A 16,649-nucleotide genomic window follows, 5' to 3' on the forward strand; every position below is an offset into this window, starting at 1 on the left:
AAAGCAAGTTAAAAATAAAGTTGGTGAAATTAAAGTGCAAAGTGCAAGCAAAAGGAAATGAAGGTATTACACTGGGTGTGGTATATAATCTTGTACCTGTTGGTGCTGAGTTTCCTATATACACTGGGCATGTGAGTGGTTTTTGTAGGTGGCCTGGCAGATCTCTTCAGCTCTCATCAGCCTACTGTGGTTTCTGACTTCCTAGGTGACCATGGGCACCGAATATGAAAAAGATCATATCAAGAAGCTGCAGGAGCAGCGTATGTCCATGCAAAAGAAAACCTTCACCAACTGGATGAACAATGTCTTCTTCAGGAATAATGTAGGTAGCTCCTTCAATTTGAAGATTTTTTTCTGTTTTATTTTATTTTACCCGCTGTATATTTTTTAATGTTATTTTAATGTATTTTTTTCTGAATGTTGTCACATGTAGACTGTATAACTCTATCATCACATTGTGATGTCCATTTTACATTGGTGATCCTCTCAAAGGAAAATCCTTATTTGCTTCTTTTTCCTGTAAATAAATTTTCTGCAGACATCAGAGTTTCCCCAGGCAATGCTCAATTATTAATTGCCTGGCCAAAAATTCTGACTTTGTGCTTTGCCTGATTAGTTCAGTTTGAGTTGCTGCTCAAAGGCTCTGAAAAATTACCCTTAATTTTGTGGAATTTCAAACATACTGCCATGCAAGTACAGATCAGTTTGTTTTCTCTAGCTCTCAGACTTCAAAAAATCTTCAGAGCTAGTGTGCAGTCGATATGTATGTGGAAGGTAATGCCAGCATATTCCAGTCTCCAGACTTACTGCAGATAAAATTTCAGGCACAAATGATGTAGCTATGGAACAGAAAGGAATGATGTCATCCAAACCAATTCCATTTTTTGGAGTCTGTAGTAGGTAGCAATGAAAACGGATGCTGGGAACACCAAGCAGGACCAGGCCACTGGGTCCACTGTAGCTCATCACCGTGTTTCAGTATCAGATGTGTTTTTTCACTGTAATGTTTTAAGTTTGTGATTTGTACAAAGTCAGCTGCAGAGCACAACAAACTTTCAAATTTATTTTTCGTAACGGTAGCGAACAAGTGTAAAACACATACTTGTTTTGGCTCCTGCAGAAAGTTAGATTTTCGTGGTGTAGGAAATGAGTTCTCTTTAGCTGTAGACATATACTTTCTCATTTTAAAAATGCCTTCAAGTTCAGAGATAAAAATGCCAGTCTGAAGTTCCTGCAATGTACTTGTTCACATATCATAAAAGTCTGGGGAACAAAGCCTGGGAGAGCTTTCCAAGCCATATACGGTAGAGACGGCACAGAGCTTATCTAGGTCTTCCTGGCAGCTTAGTCCCAGCTTTCCAAGGCACACTTTGAGGTGATTGGATCATACTACAGGACACTGCAGTGTTCTTAATTATACTGTTGACTAATTCAAGTTTAGCACTAAGGATGCTATTGGATTGAATTTGTTAAGCTATCTGTGACTGGTATTTTTATGAGAAGAATGAGGCAGTAAAGCTATTAAAACAACAGCTGGGTGAGACATAAAGCAGATATATGAGCCCTGTCTTTTTACAAATCCAAACTGAAGTATTCTTCATTTATGGAAGTGTCATAGCATATAACAGCTCAAACTTTTTTTTTTTTTTTTGTAGTTCATCATAGACAGAATTTTAACTTTTATTAAATATGCAAAAGGAATAAAGTTGTCAACTAAACAGGGAGTTGTTTTTATGGAGTTAATCAGTGGAGCAATCTTTTCCTTTTCCTTTTCCTTTTTCCTTTATCCTTTTTCCTTTTTCCTTCTCCTCCTCCTCCTCCTCCTCCTCCTCCTCCTCCTCCTTCTCCTTCTCCTTCTCCTTCTCCTTCTCCTTCTCCTTCTCCTTCTCCTTCTCCTTCTCCTTCTCCTTCTCCTTCTCCTTCTCCTCTCTTATCGTTTTTCTCTCCCTTTTTTTGATGGAAAGATTATTTACTGTAATTGCAAAATCACAGTAAATTATTCTTGGGTGTGTGGTATGGTTTTAATGTCACTTCTAGATGGCAAGTGGCATGATGCCAGAAGGAAACACCCAAAGCAAGTTCTTGTTAGGTCAGAGTACAAACTGTGTCATGTTATATCACCTAAGCACAGGGTGACCTCATTACTGGCAGCAGTAAGACACATTTTTGTAAGTGATCCTAACCTTTCACTTAGTGTGAGACTGTGGCTAAAAATATGGAGACTTTGGGTGGTAGTGCAGGTCCAAGCAGGATGTGACAAACTTTGTTGAGACTATGGAATATAAAATGAGTCATTGAATGGGATTATCAGCTCAACTTTTAAATGAAATGTACAGCTCAGAATAAAATTATTCTGATATAATAAAAGATTCACTTGAATTGGAATAAAAAAAGTCAGCATTTCCAAAAAGTTTGATTTTGAAAATGCTCAATTTTTTTTTTTTGTTATTTTTCAAAATCTCCCTGGTTTTTTTTATTCCATTGTGGGTTTGCATTTTTGTTTGGTTATTGGGGTTTTTTTAACTTCAGACTACTTTCATAACTAATGTAAATCCTCCCACAAATCCATTTTTTCTGAATTAAGACTCACTGCTCTGTGGATATATGCACTGTCGTAGAGAAAACTCAGTGAAACATCAAGAAGGTGTTGTTTGTTTCATTTTAGAAGTAGAGGGTTCTCTGTGCCAATTGTTAAGCTGGAGTCTGTATTGCCTGGCTGGTCTTTACAGGTAAAGATTGAGATAGAAGATATTTACACAGATTTGAAGGATGGCATCTCTCTCATGAAACTCCTCGAGTTTCTCTCTGGAGAAGATTTGCCCAAACCAAGCCGGGGAAAGATGAGAGTGCATTTTCTAGAAAACAACAGCAAAGCCATCACATTTCTGAAATCCAAGGTAAGTTAATATTGATATTATAGATCACAACAGTTTATATATGTTATTAATTAATTAAAGCATCATGTTCATTGTGGTTTCCCCCTCTAGTATACAATAACATATCCTCTGAAGACAGGCCAATAATTTTATTAAAATAAAAATAAAATTTTAATTTCTTTTTTATTTGAGTAATGTGTCTTAGAAGTAGCTAATATTCCTCTCCTCTTCTTTCCTCTCCTTAACCACCAGTTTTCAAAAAACATACATTGGAACTTTAAATTTTTGAGACCACTATTCCTTTGCCAGGCTTTTGCCAAAATTCATCATGAGCTGATATAGGAGCTTGCAGGTCTGTGGTCTGATGAAAAGATGTAAACATTAAACCTCTTTGCTTAAGAAAATGGCCTGAACACCCTCTCCAGTAATAGTTTGTTACACTGAGAGCTGGACATGAGTGCATTTATGCTGAACAGATACTGGTTTATTAGCAGGTACAAGTAAAAGTGATTGGTCCTGAGAATATCGTAGATGGTGACAGAACCTTAATCCTGGGCCTTATCTGGATCATCATACTTCGATTTCAGATATCATCTATAAAACTTGATAAGGTAAAACTGTATCTTTGTCTTTTTGCTTGTGCAGTTGTGGTTTTTTCCTCAAAAGGACAAAACGGTGACTTGGAGATAGAAAGAACATTCATGTTCTTCACCCTCTTCTGCAAATTTTTTATGGACTCTTGACTTCCTGTTAAATTTCTCTGTCAATAGTTCCCTCTAGATTTGAATACCATGATACTGCTCTGAAGAAGCACATGCTTTTTCAAATTATTTAACATGTACTCTAAGAACATTAAAAACAAGGTTCTATAAAGAACCTTCTATTATGAAATCATAGTCGATAATTGCTTACAGTAGACCTGAATATATTGTGTTTTGTTTCTGAATTCTATTTCACAGCTAAGAAAGCAAATAAACTGAACTTTCCTTTCTGCCTGCTTTCTACAGCCCTTACAGAAGAGAAACATTTAAAATTTTTCAGTACCTGCATTTCACCTTATAGTTTCTGCATTCATTAAATTAACTTTTTTTAATAGAAATCTTCTATTTTCATGTTAGATTTTTCTACCTTTATGGCAGATACAGTCTGTAAGTTGTGACTTTGAGGGGATCTGTGAATTGAAAATAGTAATATGAAGAGACCTTTGGGAACATAAGTGTAAAGTCACTGATAATATTTTCATATATTGTTGACAGCGATTTTTCTTTTCCCTGTTCTCTTCACAGGAGGAATTTGGAGGTAGAGCTGATGTTCTATTTGCCAATGAAGCCTTATTGCTCTGGTGTCAGCATAAAACTGCCAGCTATTCCAATGTGAGTGTGAAGGACTTCTCCAAAAGTTGGAGTGATGGGCTGGCCTTCAATGCTCTCATACATGCTCACAGGTAAGAGTTGATGGATCACTTCAGGCAGAGTTGCTCATTGCTATTTCTAGGTCTGAACAACACAAGTTGTCCCAGGGTCTGAATTACAAGTTTTTGTCAAGAAACTGTCAGATAGTCACTGCCCTTTCTCACTGAAGACTCTTCTTTCTTAAATGGGTTTTCTCTCCTTGAAAGGAAGGACCAAAAGCTCCTTCTTGGAGGCTCCTTTAGATGGGTATAATATTGAATTTCCAGAGGAATATCACATATCTGAACAATACTTCCCATTTGGTCTTAGCCCCGCAGTCATGTTCCCATTGCTCTTTTTCTAAAAGTTTTTTTTTTTTTTTATGCAGTGATTTTATTGTATGAACTTTTATTGTATGAACTTCCTGTTCAATTGTAATAGAGTAAGCAACTTCTCAGTCTCTTTCTTTATCCCTTCTATGTCCTTCTGAAAAGAGTGAAGGAAATAGCCAAAAGCAGGAGAGAGAAACCACCTATGGTAACTTTGAACACTTATTTGTCCTCAACAGTTCTGCTATATCTTATAGGGGATACCATAGTGGGATTGTGGAACTTCCCCAGCTGGGAGTCACCTCCCTTCTCACAACTGTTTCTCTAGTGAGCTTTGGTTTTCACCCATTGGGGAAGAGGAGAAGTAAGGGCAGACATTTGCTAGGAGTGGCAATTCAATTTCATAGAAGACAATTTTCTTCCTGCTATGTAGGCAAGGGGCAATGTTCTTGAATGAAGTTCAGGGTCAAAGTAATTCCAGTGTTAATGTCACATAACATTAACAGTTATGTGACCATTAACTTAGTCTCATAAACAGTTTATGAGATCTGAAAGAACTTACTACAAACATAAATCTTCTTTCATTTCCATGTCCTTTTTTCTCCTTGCCCAGGCCTGATCTTATCCACTATAGCTCACTGAGGCAGGACCAGCCCATTAAAAACCTGAACAATGCCTTTGATGTTGCTGAGAAAGAGTTTGGAATCAGCAAACTGCTTGATGCTGAGGATGTGGCAGTGCCCTATCCAGATGAGAGATCCATCATGACCTATGTGTCACTCTATTACCACTACTTCTCTAGACTGAAACAAGGCCAGACAATACAAAAGAGACTTAACAAAGTAAGTGCATTACTATCTTTGGAAGTTATAAGTTAAAATATAAAGCTAAATTTAATTTGGAAGTGTGGGGGGCTTTGTGCAAGCTCAACTTAAGATCATTTGAACAGAATCAAAAGACACAGCCATCTGAAAGACCTTGTTCCTTGACACTTGTACCTGGAGCTAAGTTAATTTTTTTATGTTTCCACATACAATTCACCTCACATAAAAACATGAGCTATATTAAAAATTTCTTGCATCCCACTGATGGAAAACTAAAGGAATTTTGTAGTGGTTCCTCCAAAGACCACTTCCATTGAGAGAATTTCTCTATCTCCAGAGAAATCTGTTCTTGTTTTGACAGAACTACAAAAGAAATAGCCTGCAGAAAACCTACACATCCAGGATGGGTCCTATGAACATCTGGATTTGGAAAACTTCCTTTGCAGTTGAGAGGAGAAATACATTGCTTAGAGGGAGGAACAAAAATCCACACTGAGGCTTCCTTGGTGGTGACAAGATGAAAAGGTTTTTCAAAGCAGGGTTTGTTCAGCTAAAAATGTGGTCTAGGACAAGGCTTAGATGATCCTGTAGTGTGTCCCTACAGCAGCAAGCCTATTAGTGTGGAAGGAGTGTCTGGAGAATGCTCTTTTGTCAAAAGACCCAATGTTAGGTAGTCCTGCAAGGAGCGGGGAGTTGGACTCGATGGTCCTTATGGGTCCCTTCCAACTAGAGATATCTAGGATTATATGTATCAGAGCAGTGTGTTATCCAAAGAGATGCATTAGATGAGAGTAGGACTTGGAATTCAGTCTAAGTTTGGGCATCAGTGAGGAGAGTGGGCAGCAGGACTTTGCAGCTCTACACATGGGTCACTGGATTTTGGCCAGGAAACATTATTTATCTTTTGATAAACATGAAATAGTCCTTGAGTCCACAAGCATGTGTTAGAGGAACTGTAAGGAGCAAGCAGGCCATAACTTTTGTAGTTTATGAATAAGCAGTTTGCTTACTCTATCCTTTTTCAATTCTCATTGTGCTACACTGCTTTTTACATTTTTTTCATAGTTATAGTTATTCTTTCTTTTCTCTCTCTCCATTTACCTGCTTCTTTTTCTCCTTTTGACTCCTTCCCTATTTTTAGCCTGTCTCTAATATTGCATTCCCATCTTCCAGCATTTCTGACACACACGGTCAGATGGAGAAAGAAACAGATATTAATCTCTTCATGTCCTTAGTCACCTCGAATATATGGCTCTGAATTTACTAATAGGACTGGGAGGGAAGCCTGAATGTGTCAAGGAAGACTTTGAGTTCAGACTGTGTGTGACCAGGATGGCAGAGGGAAACAACTCTGGCAGGCAAATCTCCTTTCCCTCTCCCATCTGAGGTGACCATGCATTTGCTAGGATCTTTCATCAAGAGCTGGGTATGATGGCAGAAAATTCAGAAGGGAATAAATTTAGTTCAGCAATAAACCTGACATTTGCAGGAGTGAACATCTGTGTCTTTACTAAGTTAGGGTGAGGAAAAAAATAATATAAAGAGACAAAGATAGAAGAAATGTAAAATGGAAAAAAAAGGATTATTTCAGTCTAGCACTTTTTATTTCATTAAGGATTTAAATCTAGATGTTTGCTCCAGTATTTACCTGAACTTGAAATAAAGGCAGGTCAGCCACAAATGAAACAGATAAATGTCTTGGTCTTGAAAAGTTAGTATTAAATCAGAGTTAGCATCCTTACCAAAGCCCTGTTTGGCCACAAAATACTTTCTAGTAATTTTTATAAAGAGAAACAGGTCCAATAGAAGAGGTTGAGAAGGGTCTATTTTGATCATAGTCTGCTCTGTACATGTGAGAGAACCAGGATCTTGTCAGATGGTCTCCTAAGATCCTAAGTGGTGAAGCTGAAAGGATATAATTGCACATTAGGCTAGAATTGTTTGGGGTTGAGGAATGAGACTGGTAAAAAAAAAAAAAATCTGGGGTTTTTTTGATTGTGAAACAAAAAATGTGAATCATGCTGTTTATTCCCAAATGTTTTCTTAAATAAAAACTGAAATGAAACATTAAACAATATGGATTTATCTTTGTTTTATGAAAGACTGTTCTAGGATTTAATCTAGCCTCAGAAGTGACAGCTATCACCGCATCAGTATAAAAATGTGATGACTGCTGAAGATACTGCTTTCTGTTCACCTACTGTGCTTCATTCTGTTTCTTATGTGGCTTGTCATTTTATATTCCCATCATAGATTGTGTTCTTCCTGAAGGAGATAGATGACTTGAAGCTTCAGTATGAGCAGATGGTCTCTGACCTCCTGAAATGGATAAAACAGAAGGTGATGGAACTGGATGACCGTCATTTCCCCAACTCTCTTCAGGAAATGTGGCTGCTCATGGCCAACTTTAAAACCTTCCGCACTGTGGAGAAACCCCCCAAGTACCAAGAGAAGGGCATGATTGAAGCTCATCTCTTCAACATCAGGACCAAGCAGAGAGCCAACAACCAACGGCCATACTTGCCCCCAGAGGGGAAGATGCTGCAGGATGTGGAAAAGCGCTGGATCATCCTGGAAAAGTCAGAGCACAACCGTGGGAAAGCACTGCAAAAGGAGATGCTGAGGCTGGAAAGGCTGGAACAGCTAGCCCAGAGGTTCTTGAAGAAGGCAGCCCTGCGCGAGTCCTACTTGGAAGACATGAGGAAAGTGATCGGGAAGCAGGACTTCTGGCCAGAGAGTGTGGACAGGATGGAGGCTGCCAGTAGGAAGCTAGAAGCCATTGTGGCAGATGTACTGCCCAGGAGGGAACGCTTCACAGCTTTGGATGAAATGGCCACTGTTATCAGCCAGGAGAACTATCATAGCAAAGATCAAATCTTGCACAAGTGAGTGATGGCTGAGAAACTGTGTAGTGGTGGAGTATTAGTTGAAACTCTGTGGTGTGGTGGAAGGAAATTAATTATAACTGTGAATCCTATCTTTGCTCCTCATGAGTAAAACTGTCAGGAATTTCTTCTACCTGTGAATAGTTTCAGCAGATAAGGCAAACACTTCATCTTCTTCAAAATTCTAACTTTTTTCCATGAATGATCGAAGCCTCAGACCAATTTAAGGTGAAAAATATTTTTAAGGTATTTTTGTTATTTATGAAAATATACCTACAAATTTCCACCAAATATTCTATCTGCCATCAAAAAATGCTTAGAGAGATACTATTTTTTCCCCAAATAAAAATATTTCTATTTCAGTCTGCAATCTGGGGAGAAATGAATTTGTTAAGGCATGGTATTCTTAGATTTACTCCATTTTGGAGCAAATATTGAGCAATTAAAAATTGTCTGATTGTCTCGTGTTATTATATAACCTGGTTTGTGAGTATCTAAGAATGCCATACAAATAACTTCTCTCATGGTATTTTAGTGCTTTTCTAAATTCAGACAAAATCGAGACCCTCTGTGAAAACTCGGAAAAACAGTTTAAAAAGAGCAAATCAAACTATGAGATCAGATTGTGACTTACGATATGGTTCAGATTAATGTTTTACTGTAAGCAGCCATTTAAAGAACACTTCTTTGTTTCCAATCCTTTCCAATTTATCAATAAAAAGCACTGTAGCAAACAAAAGGATGTTTTATGAACATCCTTAAAAACAATGTCTAAATTTTAAGAAGTAAATGACAGTTGATGTGCTAGTCAAAATTCCTGTAATAACATTTTTTTTACCTGTTTTGTGTCCCTGGCCTGTCCTCTTACACTGATGTTGAGAGATTAGTGTGTTCATTTAGCCCCTCTAAAGTTGCAAGCACTGAGAATCCTCCAGTGATTCTCATAGTCTTTGGTAATTTCTTTTTCTTCCTTTGTAGGCAAAAGAGCATTTCAAAGCAATGGCAGGATCTCCTGGATCAGCTTCAGAGACGAGAACAATCCCTGGGAATCATGCAGGAAATTCTGGGCCTTCTGAGGGACATAGATGCCATTACAGAGGAGCTGAAAGAGCTGCAGGTACTGAGCCCTCTCCAGCAGCACACAACTTGCAGTGCTGCCAATGTGTGTCCCCATGTTCCAGGAGACTGGCTGGTGCCAACAGGAGATAAGTCTACCAGCTATAGAAAAAATACACAATTTTTACCTAGATACCTAATTGAGCATTTGGTCCATCATCACAGATAACTACACAAGGAAAACCAGGCTTTGGTATAGGGGATTTCCTGAATCAGAAAGCCAGGAATCCTATTAATGCAAAATAATATTTTCTAAATTTATGAGTGCAAAAGCATAAGTGAAATAAACACACCTCCTGTTTCCATTTCACATAATTCTTCTGAATTAGCTTCTAGAATTTCCTGCAGTAATTTAACACTTGGGAATCAGCTCAGGCTTACAGGTATATAAGCTCATGAGAAAGGAAAGTTCCACTGTAAATGCATAGTGGTGCTTTTAGCAAGAATTTCCATCTGTTACCAGAGTGTCAGAGCACAAACTCTTCAGCATGAGAAATAACTGGGTTCATATTGATTTTGTAATGGAAGGAAGTATGTGTACATCCTTTTCCTTGAAAACAAATCCTCATGACTACAGGTTGCTTTGTACCCAAGTTGAAAGAGTCAGCATGCTATATGAAGTTGTGAATTTCAAATTAAAGATAAGAGCTATCTCTAAGTTATAAATATTTCTGTCCTAGCATTAGTAGGCAAAGACTATTTAATGGTAATAGTGGTGTTGGAACAGCAGTAGTCTGAGAATATGCAAAAAGATTGGTAAGGAAATATAGTACCCTAGGATTAATAATTGTATCCACTGACGGAATTAGAAAGAAGACAGACTGATAAGCACTTCTCGTCAGTCACCAATTAAGTGCTATAAAGTGCTTATTTTCATTATTTACATAGACGCTCCTCAAATAAAAGAACATTACAGTTAGAAAATACCATAGAAGGGGATATTGTGGAATTCTTCAAATACTGAGTGTGAATCAACCTGCCTACAGATGGGTCTACAAAGAGATATTCATTGCACCCACAAATGCTGAGACCTTGAGTCAGAAGAAATATCTTAGGTACAAAAACAGATGCCTATTTGATGAACACATTACTTACACTGCAGCAGATCAAAACTCTGTATTGTTGCCATTTGCTTGTGGAATTGAAAAAACAAGTATGATTTCTCTAAATAGGCAGGTTTTTAGCTTCACCTATCTGACACTCTGGGACAGCTATGAGAAACTATGAGAGACAACAGGAACCTTTCAACTGATTTATTTGCACTGAGACCCTGGATGGACTCTCTGAAAATGTCTCTTTTTTTCTTCTCACTTTGTAGGTGCTAGTGAATTCCCAGGACTGTGGGAAGCAGCTCCTTGAAGTGGTAGATTTGCTGCAGAATCACAACTTGGTTGATTCGCAGATCTCTTCCTATGATGACAGATTGACACACATCACCCAGAGAACAGGAGAAATCAGCAAGGACAGCACAGTTAAATCAGAACTGCTTTATGCAAAAGTTCAGATGCTTCGTCAGCTGTACCAGAATCTCAGAGCTCAGAGCAAGTCACGGTAGGTCTGTGCTGGTAGCTCTGTTCTTTCTGATTAGGATGCCCAATGTGCCATTCTTTAATGAGAAGAATTAAAGAATGGCACAGCTTCCCAGCATTTGAAATTTTGACATTTCTACATTTATAAAGACAAAACAAAAGCAACTCAAGTGTCTTGATTGCAACTGTGAAAGGATCGTTCACTTTCATAAATTAAGAACAGATTCACTCTCAGCATTTATTATAACTTGCTTTATGAGAAGTCTGAATAGCAAATGGTTATCTCCTCATCTCCTGGAGAAAGCAGGAAATATAATTTTGTTTCTTTTGTTTTATTCCATGAATAAATTAATATATGACAAAGAGTAACTAGAGGCATTCAAATTCTCAATTTTTAAATTTTTCTTTGATCAATCTACCACTGTCTTCATGGAATCTTAATTCTGACAGTCACACACTGTTTGTTTCCTTGGTTCAGTAAATCTCAGCTAGAAGAGGCTTTGAAGCTTTTTGAATTCTTCCGTGATTGCAAAGAGGAAGAATCATGGATCTCTGAGAAGTGGAAGCTGGCAAGAATGACAACATTAGGGAAAGATGTCAGCCAGATCACAGCCTCTATTCAGAAAAACAAGGTATCTTACATTGCTGCTGGTGCCTTGTCTTTGTATTAAGGCAAGATTTTAGAACATCCATGTCTTTCAGTTCAGTCAGTGCAGCACTTATAAGAATGCTGTCAAACTAATCCTTATCTCAAGGATAAGATAATCCTTATCTTGTTTCAGAGTTTGGAAATTTTAAAAAATGTGTAGAGTAGGCATTTTTTCCCCAAAGAGTGGAAGGAAAGGGTAGAGAAGAAATACGCTTCATACTAGACTAGAAGTGGTACTTCTTGTGAAGACACTGAGCTCCATATTAGCTAACTTTTGATGGGAAGAAAAAAAAAGGTTGCTAGTTTCTCACCTTTTTTTTTTTCCAAGAGAGATGAGAATAAAGAGAGAAGTGGTGAAAAAATCAGACATGGGGCTCTTGGAAACATTTACATGACAGCAGCAGAGAGTAGGAACTGCTCTTTTCTCTTGGCTGGTAGGGAATGAGCTGTGCTGACATGTTTCCTGTCCTTGTGCTAGGCTCTTGAAGCGGAGTGCAATTCACACAGGGCCATATGTACAGATGTGATGAGGAGGGGCTGGGAGCTCAGCCAAAAGAACCCCATGCGCCAGGACGACATCCTGAGGCAGACAGACAATCTCCAGAAGCTGTGGCAGCAGCTCCAAGATGAGGTGGCTGACCGCAAAAGCCGCCTGCAGGCAGCAGCCCTCATCAAACAGGTAAGAGGGTTCTGCTCTGTGTGATGTGTGGGGCATGGATGTGGCTCTGTTCTGCCCCAAGTCCCCACGTGGAAGACAACAGTGGCAGGAAAGACTTCATCAGTTGGTCTTCAAAAAATCTCTGGCAGTGAAATCTCAATCCTCCTGCAAGACAAACACGCAGGAGATTTGAGCAGCTGGGAGATGCTCTGAGGGTAAAAATTATAATGGAAATAACTCACATGATAGCACTAATGAAGTCTTTTTAGAGGGTGGATCAGGTAGCTGTGTGACATATTTCAAAAATGAAAAAAAATTCCAAAGACCACCAACAAAAGGAACGAGCTGTAAGACTTAGGTTGACCATGAACTTCACAAATCTTGCAAAGTGTTTGACCCTTCCATTCTGACTTCCTACAATTTTAGGTCAGAAACATTCACACATCTGCAAATAAAGAATTTGTATAAATGCAACATTCTTAAATCATATTACATTATCTCAGGTATTCTCCCCTTCTTAGGATTTTGCACAGTCTGTTGTATCCATTAAATGTTTGAACGAAACTGAACAACTTTTTTCTTAAGAAAGTCTAAATTCTCTCTTCTCTCTATTAAGTTTGACACTTTTATGGTGTTTTAGTTTTTCCTTTGTCCCTCATAACTATGGGTATTCTCCTTTTCCCATTGTACTTTTATTCTATGTCTCATACCCTTGTTTTACCCTTCTACAACCATACCCAGGCAGACTGCAAATTCTGGAAAAAAGTAAACTTCTGTTGTAGACCAAGTTCATTGCTTGTTCCTTAAACATTACAAAAATATCTGTTGGTATTACATAGTGATGCCTACAAACAGCACACATTGTGGGTTCCTTTCATTGCTGCTGTTAGGCGCCATGAAGTTTTAGCTAGTTAGGAGTTTTTAAACAGCTATATAGGCAATCTTTGAATCTCTTTATTCACTGTAATTCTGTGAATTAATTGTGTTTTAAGCATGAAATACATCATAAGTTTAGAGTTACCTTATCCATAGTTTTCACAACACCTGGAAGTAACCTTATGGCTACAGACCTAATGGAATTTCTCCTTATTCATAATTTTACAAAGAGGAAGGAGGTGGATATGATACTGCCAGCATGAATCCAAGTGTTTTCCTCCCTATGTTCCTTCAGTACTTTGCTGACATTGATGAAGCAGATTCGTGGTTGCGAGAGAGGCAGCCCCTTCTTGCCAGCAAGGACTATGGCAAAGACGAATCAAGCGCCGAAGCGCTGCTGCATCGTCACTTGCGCCTGGAGAAGGAGATTGCAGCCTATTCCTCTGAGATGAGGCGCCTCAAAGAGCAGGCTGACATTGCAGCACAGCAGGCTCCAGCTGCAGTAAGTAGAGGAGGGATTGTGTCACATTGTGCTGAAGAATGTAAACAAAATGGTTTTTCAATTATTTATTTTTTATTTGTTTTACCCAAATAAAATATTCCAAATTAAGTTTTTAATGAGAATTGGGGAAAATTTTTAGGTGAAAAAGAAGCTCCTTGTTTGCTCATAGCACACCTAGTTAGTATTCTTTGAAGTGCTAGAAATATTCTCATCCATGTTAATACCCTATACTGGTCCTCACAAATACATTCTCACTCTTTAGTCTCATAAAATTATTTATTTCAATTATCTTTAGAAAGTAGACATTTAATCAGAAAATCCTTACAAATTCTTCTTCTACTCTAATGTAGTGAAGAACTATCCCACAAGTCCAGAAATAATTCATACCATCCCTTATTTTTAAGACAAATAAGATGAAGTCAAGCTCTGCAGATGCCCCTCTTTTTCACTGACTAGAAAGGGAACTTTTGACTTGAGATCAGCTCATTTAATAACTGAATTCAGGGGAGATGAATGAATGAATGACACATTTCATAGCTTCCTTCTTTAGACATCTATATTCACTTAATATTTAGCCCAATAAATTTGAGAGTGGTGGGCATCTCTTGTGGTCTTTCCTTTACCTCGTCAATTCGAGATTAATTTTTGTTAGAAAAATATTTTATTACTTAGCTGTGAAATTTGAAAAAGCATGGGAGGAAATGGTGTTAGTGCACAAAAATCATTGATTCACTACGGCACTCACAGATTTTGAAACTGGAGGTGTTCAGGTACTAAAACATCACCACAAAGAGAACTTTGAGCATAGTCAATTGCCTTGCTTTGTTGGAACTTCTGAAAATAAAAAAGCTCCTCCAACCAAACAACTTTGATTTGGGCAGGAAATGAGAATTTTTACTGAATCAATACGGTTTGAAATAAGGTAAATTAAAGTTCTTCTTTAAACAAAACCAAAATATTTTTCAGGTTTTTTAATTCATTTTTTTTCCAGAATAAAACAGTGGAAACAGTTCCCAAAAAATACTGGAAGTTTTTGTTTTAAAGTTTTTGGTTTTGTTTTGCTGTGATTTGAATTAGCAAATCAAAGTTTCCCTTTGAAATGCAATTTTATCCAAATCAGAAATTCTCATCTATTGATTTTGTTAAATTTTTCTTAACAGATGACAAAGAGGGAAGCCCCAAGTGACTTAAATCAAAAGACAACTAAGCTACCATTCAGTCGAACCTGGGCAACATCTGAAACTGCATCCACTGGAACCTCAAGTATGGATGATCATTTTCTTCCAGAGAATATCTGGAAGACCCAAGAAGAAATAGATTCACTTTATGAACATCTACAGAGCATGGCTGAGGTATAATTCCCCCTTCTGCTGTGCAGCTCATGGAGAAGTCCAAACCAGTGAAAATTGGAATTAAGTGCTTTGCTGGCTTCTTTTCAGTTTAATAATGTGCCTCAATCCAGTTAATTCCTGTAGGACTTCAAGCCTTGAGATTATCACTGAAGTTTTGTATTGAAGCAAATTTTATGTGGGCAAATTTCCCATTTACATTCCAGTATTTTTAGTCCATGAAAAGCAGATTCTTTTCTGTAACCCTTTTCCCCCTTCCACTTAATGTTTGCTTGTTGTAGCTCCTAAATCACTGGGCTGTCTTGCCTGACACCAGAAAAAATAAACTGCAACCTGTGTTTTGTTAATATGCTGCTCTTCACTCACACCTGCTCTAATCATGCCCTAAAGGCTGACACAAACATGTTGCTTGTGACTTTTACATATTCTAGAGACTACTGCCTTATGTCTTCAGCAAGCAGCAGCAAGTAGCACAGCAGCCTTCCTTACTGTACAGAGGCTGTATCCAAATGTATCCAAAAAAGTATCCAAAGTATCCAAGTTATTCTCTTATGTTTTTAAACCACTGTTGCTCTGGAAGAAGTATTGTGATCTTAAAATTTCATGTTCTGTTCTCTTTCAGAATTTTCTGGGAAAACTACTAAGCTACCACCTGTGTATTGTAGCTTAAATGGAAGGATCTTTTTTTTGTTGCTTCAAATGGTAAGGAGTTTTTACAACAATAGTTAAGTCTTCATCTCTTTTACAGAACAGAAAAAAGGCTCTGGAGGAGATGATCGGATATTATCGCTTCTGCAGCTCTTGTGAAGAATTTCAGTCATGGATGAGAGATAAAGAGAACATTTTCCGCACTCTTCAACCTCAAGCAGACAATGTGGAGGTCATGCAGCAGAAATATCAGGTACCCCTTTTTCCTTTTCACAGATGACACATTTTAAATCAATTTTACATTAAGAGAAATCATAAAGTTGAGATGTTTTTAGATGTTTTGAGAGCCTTTTCATTTAATTAATCTTAGAGAGTCAGACATAGATCAGATATTTCTTTTGTACAGACTATGCCAAATTACAGAAGCTGATGTGACTTTTTCCCTTTATCTTCCTGTGAAGATGGTATCATGTACAAATATCATTGTACACAAGGATTCTTTCTGTCGTTTATCTTGCATCACTTCACAAAAGTACCAATATGAAAAAATCCAACAATGCACTTGCATCCCAGTGGAGTGGGACATAGGTGCACAGTGTGCACACCAGGGAAGTCAAGGGGCTGCATGGGAATTTTGGGCACAGGTGTGCATGGAGTCAGCAGGCAGGCAGGGAGAGAAGCCAGCTGTGAAAATGGGATATGAGTGGGTATAAAAGATTATTGAGAATTGTGTCCACAGAAATGGAAAAACCTCATGTTCTTCATTCTAGTATTTTTTCACTTCAGAGGTTTTTAACAGAACTGGCTGCAGGCAAAGGCCAGCTGGAAGACATTGAAAACTTAGCTGTTAAATATGGAAAGATCAGTCCCAGCAAATATTTTGAGATCCAAACTTGGATGGAAAAGATCAACATCAGGTAAAAGTGCTATTGATAAGCAGAGGATTGTTTAATGGGGATAACTGGAGAGCTGACCATTAATATCCCTTCTAGACAACAGTGCCACAAATGGGAAGGA

General features: G+C 38.0%; 1 protein-coding gene across 1 annotated transcript in view; it reads left to right on the top strand.

The window, feature by feature from the left end:
* The first annotated feature begins 211 nt into the window (after nucleotides 1–211).
* The window catches only part of SPTBN5 (spectrin beta, non-erythrocytic 5), an 89,171-nt gene continuing 72,733 nt past the window's right edge, over nucleotides 212–16,649 (top strand). Inside the window, exons 1-14 of the mRNA XM_077784151.1 lie at nucleotides 212–322; nucleotides 2,730–2,897; nucleotides 3,368–3,487; nucleotides 4,163–4,320; nucleotides 5,210–5,438; nucleotides 7,674–8,305; nucleotides 9,284–9,422; nucleotides 10,740–10,972; nucleotides 11,429–11,582; nucleotides 12,078–12,278; nucleotides 13,429–13,635; nucleotides 14,796–14,987; nucleotides 15,733–15,885; nucleotides 16,419–16,549. Of these exons, the coding sequence (XP_077640277.1) occupies nucleotides 212–322; nucleotides 2,730–2,897; nucleotides 3,368–3,487; nucleotides 4,163–4,320; nucleotides 5,210–5,438; nucleotides 7,674–8,305; nucleotides 9,284–9,422; nucleotides 10,740–10,972; nucleotides 11,429–11,582; nucleotides 12,078–12,278; nucleotides 13,429–13,635; nucleotides 14,796–14,987; nucleotides 15,733–15,885; nucleotides 16,419–16,549 (2,828 nt within the window). The remainder of the gene's footprint in view (nucleotides 323–2,729; nucleotides 2,898–3,367; nucleotides 3,488–4,162; nucleotides 4,321–5,209; nucleotides 5,439–7,673; nucleotides 8,306–9,283; nucleotides 9,423–10,739; nucleotides 10,973–11,428; nucleotides 11,583–12,077; nucleotides 12,279–13,428; nucleotides 13,636–14,795; nucleotides 14,988–15,732; nucleotides 15,886–16,418; nucleotides 16,550–16,649) is intronic.

Source organism: Lonchura striata, chromosome 6 (assembly GCF_046129695.1).
Source record: "Lonchura striata isolate bLonStr1 chromosome 6, bLonStr1.mat, whole genome shotgun sequence".
Taxonomy (NCBI): Eukaryota; Metazoa; Chordata; class Aves; order Passeriformes; family Estrildidae; genus Lonchura; species Lonchura striata.